General features: G+C 35.8%; 1 protein-coding gene across 1 annotated transcript in view; it reads right to left on the bottom strand.

Annotated features, from left to right (window-relative positions):
- Positions 1 to 4,061, bottom strand: part of LMLN (leishmanolysin like peptidase) — an 87,565-nt gene that overhangs the window by 76,524 nt on the left and 6,980 nt on the right. The window contains exons 2-3 of the mRNA XM_004373715.2: positions 1,058 to 1,155; positions 133 to 192 (exon numbers count right to left, since the gene is read on the bottom strand). Of these exons, the coding sequence (XP_004373772.1) occupies positions 133 to 192; positions 1,058 to 1,155 (158 nt within the window). The remainder of the gene's footprint in view (positions 1 to 132; positions 193 to 1,057; positions 1,156 to 4,061) is intronic.

Below are 4,061 nucleotides of genomic sequence, written 5' to 3'. Positions count from 1 at the left end.
ATATGGGGAGTGCAACTAGGGTCACATTGCAGTATGTGTTTAAAGTTTTGTATGAGAAACTAACTTGAACTGCAAACTTCCATTTAAAGCACAATTAAAAAAAAAAAAAAAAAGCACCCATCTTAAGTATACTTTATACGCCAGGAATATTTATTACATACCTTTACAAGGTATCTTTTCTCAGGGAGCAACCTGAAAATGAAGACAGGAAACATAAGAATTACCATGCTGTGACAGACTACTGTCTGTTTTGTTCAGAACACCTCTGGCAGGAGCCCCAAGAACAGTGTATAAAAAACCAAAACAACCACATCTGTTGCCGTCGAGTCAATTCGGACTCATAGCGACCCTATGGGACAGAGTAGAACTGCCCCACAGGGTGTCCAAGGGGCAGCTGGTGGATTCGAACTGCCAACCTTTTGGTTCGCAGCCAAGCTCTTAACCACTGTGTCACCAGGGCTCCAGAACACTGTGTAGAAGTTGCAGTATCTGTCCTCAATAATCTCAACTTACCTCAACGTGCATTTGAGAGTTTACTATGTGCCGAAGCACTGTACTAGGCACAGTCATATGGTATCTCATTCATTTGGGAAGTTAAGGATAGGCAAAGACATCAACTACTCCTAACAGCTCTTCATAAACCATTACATATAATTTGTCTTTTTCTGGATTCCTCCTGGATTAAATAAAAAGTTAGACTACATCACCTCTGTGGTTAATAGCGGTGTAAACTTTCTTATTGTGTACATTAGTGTTTCGCCTTATTTTTCCTCTAGGTACTTATCACAGAGGTGTCTTCCAGTTCTGTTACTGACCACATCCAAGCAGATCTACGTTTGTTCTGTTTAAATTATGCATGATGTATAGACTTTAATCATACTCCCTGGCCTTCATCTTCCAGACTAAACAGCACTTTTGGTTTATTTGCATCTTGAAGCTGTACTAGTTTTTATTTACTTCCACCTATGGGCTTTTTTTTAATTTCAGTTAATATATGGAAATATCTTTAATATCAAAATTAACAAAAAAAAAGATGAAAAAATAATGGTGTACTTACTCTTCGATACTTTTATCATAGACAGTCTTGATTCGTAAATGCTCATTGATGTCTCTCTTTACAATATGATTTGCCTTAAGATAAACCTTAGTTATGACCTGAAAAAAAGGAATAGAATTGAAATTAAATATATATATATATACATATATATGTTGTATAGATTAACCAATTGAGGCCCCAATTTAAAATTAATAACTGAATTTCAAGTGTAATGCCTAGGAAAAGGAGTCTCTTGACTTAAATACTCCACCGTTTCAACATTCTAGAGCCTTAAACACTCCCCGAGTTAACACTATCATCTGGGAGGCAGGTACTACAAGTTTGAGTCCCATGACTTCTCCTTATGGTAACAGCAGCTGCCAAAAAATTTTTAGGTTTCCTGTCACATATCTGAAGTTTCTTCTAGGAATTCTAGTTTTGCGGTTTGATTTTTCAGAAAACAATGGGAAGAGATCAAAAGGATGTTATTTTAAAAGAGAACACTGATAAATGTCCTAACAAAAGAGTGTTTCACTTTGAATTTCTTCTCCAGTCCTCATTTACATGATTTTTTCAAAAGAGAGGGGAATAAAAGAGGATAAACAAGGTCTCAGCAGTATCAAGACTTCATGTAACTCTTAAAGTACAGAAAAAAAAACTGTTAAGTAAGCTATATATCATTCTTATAACTCCAGCAATGAATAATGACATTTTTCTTCTTACACTATTTCTGAAGATTTATACAATAAAATTTTATGCTTTGTTGGAAAAAAATGTTATATTGTAAGCCTTTGGTCTATTAATATAATAACATTCATAGATTTCCACAATACCTACTGCCTGCCCTACTATAATGGTCTGATATCCCCACCTCCAGTCTTTTCCCCACGCCATTCTGACCCGCATCTCCAGGTCATTTTATACCTAGTAAAAACCACCAGAAATGTGTAAGCAGAGCAGAGGAATATTACAATCTCAGCTGCATTTTAGGAAATCTAGAGTATAAAATCCTTAAACTGATATTCAAAATTCTCTAAAAGCCAGTGGTTAAGGACTTGGGTTTTAGAATTAGATTGATGGGTTCTATTCTTGGCTCCACTATTTGCTAACTCTGATCTCAGGGAAGCTGCATAACTTCTCTGGGCCCAAGTTTCATTGTGTGTAAAATAAATAACATTATAAGTTAATATACCTAAATGTGAATGACAGAAAATAAATGCTCAGAAAATGTTCACTATTATATGATCATTAAAACCACTTATCCTATCTTATTTCCTACTACTACCATCCTATAAGCAAACTGAGCTATTCAGTATTTTCTGCACACACATTATAACTTCTTGCCTCTTCATTCGCTCATGCTGCTCCTCATGCTTGCTTATGCTTTTCCCTCCACTGGAATGCTCTTCCTACTTCCATAAATTAGAATCCTCCTCCTCCAGCATGAAAAAGGTAGCATGTGAGAAGAACTCTGAAATAATCCTAAAATACTCTATGATAGACATGATCTGTCCTTCTTTTGACTTTCACAGTATTACTTTGACAGCATATCATTTTCTAGGTTGTACTATAATTATCCATATACACTTCTGAGCTGCTGTACAACCTACAGTACCTAAAACAAACATATGTCAATAAATCAAGCTTCAAAAACTAAAGCATGAAGACAATGTAATTAGAAACAAAATACTCACTGTCTGGAACAAATTAAACTATAAATCAATAACCCTAAAGAAATGAATACGCAAAATTAGTAAAATATTTTTTAGTGCTGGGCCCATAGAATATTTTTTAAAATAAAATAAAAATACTACAACTTTTCTTTTATGCCTAACATATAGTAAAAATAGATGGGACGGTCAAGATCCAAAAAGAATTCAACATATAAATGAGGCAAAACTAACAGCATTCATTCATGTAAACATGTGCAAGGTACTGTGATAGGTACTAGGAATGCAGATGTAAAACATACAGTCCTTAATCTCAAGGAGCTCAAGTTTAATGAAGGTCAAATAAAGCCAATAATTACTATAATAAAATGGATCAAGTTCACAGAAAGGAGCAATTTAAGTCAGGCTTAGAGAAGTATGGTAAGGGGATGCTTCAAGGAGAAAGTGATGTTTGAGAAAAGACTTCAAAGAAGAAATGAAACAGGGATAAGGAGACTCTTAAACTTAGATTCAACAAACCTGAACTACAAAAGTACAGAATCAGGGATATAAAACTTAGCAATACCATCTAAAAATAGATATTGGGAACTGCTGTTCTAGAAATGGCAAAGTAGAATAACAAGACTAATCCCCCAAAGGGAAATTATAAAATCTGAACAAAATATTTAAAAAAAAAAAAGAAGAAGAAGAAGCACTGAAAAAAATGCCAAAAAAGAGGCAAAAACTGGAAGAATCTATCCTCGAAATACAGGAATGGCACCTGTTGAGATTCACAAGGCTAACTTTTTGCCTGAAAGCACTCCCCAAACCATGCCTCAGAATGTGAGAAAGTCACAGTGTCACTGGCTTGAGGAATTAGAGGACAGTGTTCAAGGCTGGCAGCACTTAACAAAAAATCAACAGACATGAGAACAAAACAGAAAAATGTGACTCATACTCTAGAAAAAAAGAATGAATAAAAACTGACCCTACAACACCCCACCCACTGCCGTCGAGTCAATTCTGACTCATAGTGACCCTACAGGACAGAGTAGAACTGTCACATAGGGTTTCCAAGGCTGTAAATCTTTACAGAAGCAGACTGCCACATCTTTCTCCTGCAGAGTGGCTGGTGGGTTCAAACTGCCAACCTTTTGGTTAGTAGTCAAGAGCTTAACCACCGCACCACCAGGGTTCCTTTACACCTGAATGTTAAACAATGACTTTAAGTGCTGCTTAAATGTGTTCAGAGACTCTGAAGTCTTTTTTAAATCAAACAATAATTTAACTTAATTAGTAAAGAATATCTGTGTCGAGACTGAGTCCAGTACAACTAGATGGTGCCCGGCTACCACCACTGACTGCTCTGACAGGGA

The sequence above is a fragment of the Trichechus manatus genome, unplaced genomic scaffold (genome assembly GCF_000243295.1).
Source record: "Trichechus manatus latirostris isolate Lorelei unplaced genomic scaffold, TriManLat1.0 scaffold00026, whole genome shotgun sequence".
NCBI classification, from domain to species: Eukaryota; Metazoa; Chordata; class Mammalia; order Sirenia; family Trichechidae; genus Trichechus; species Trichechus manatus.
This window is presented reverse-complemented; position numbering and strand designations above follow the sequence as displayed.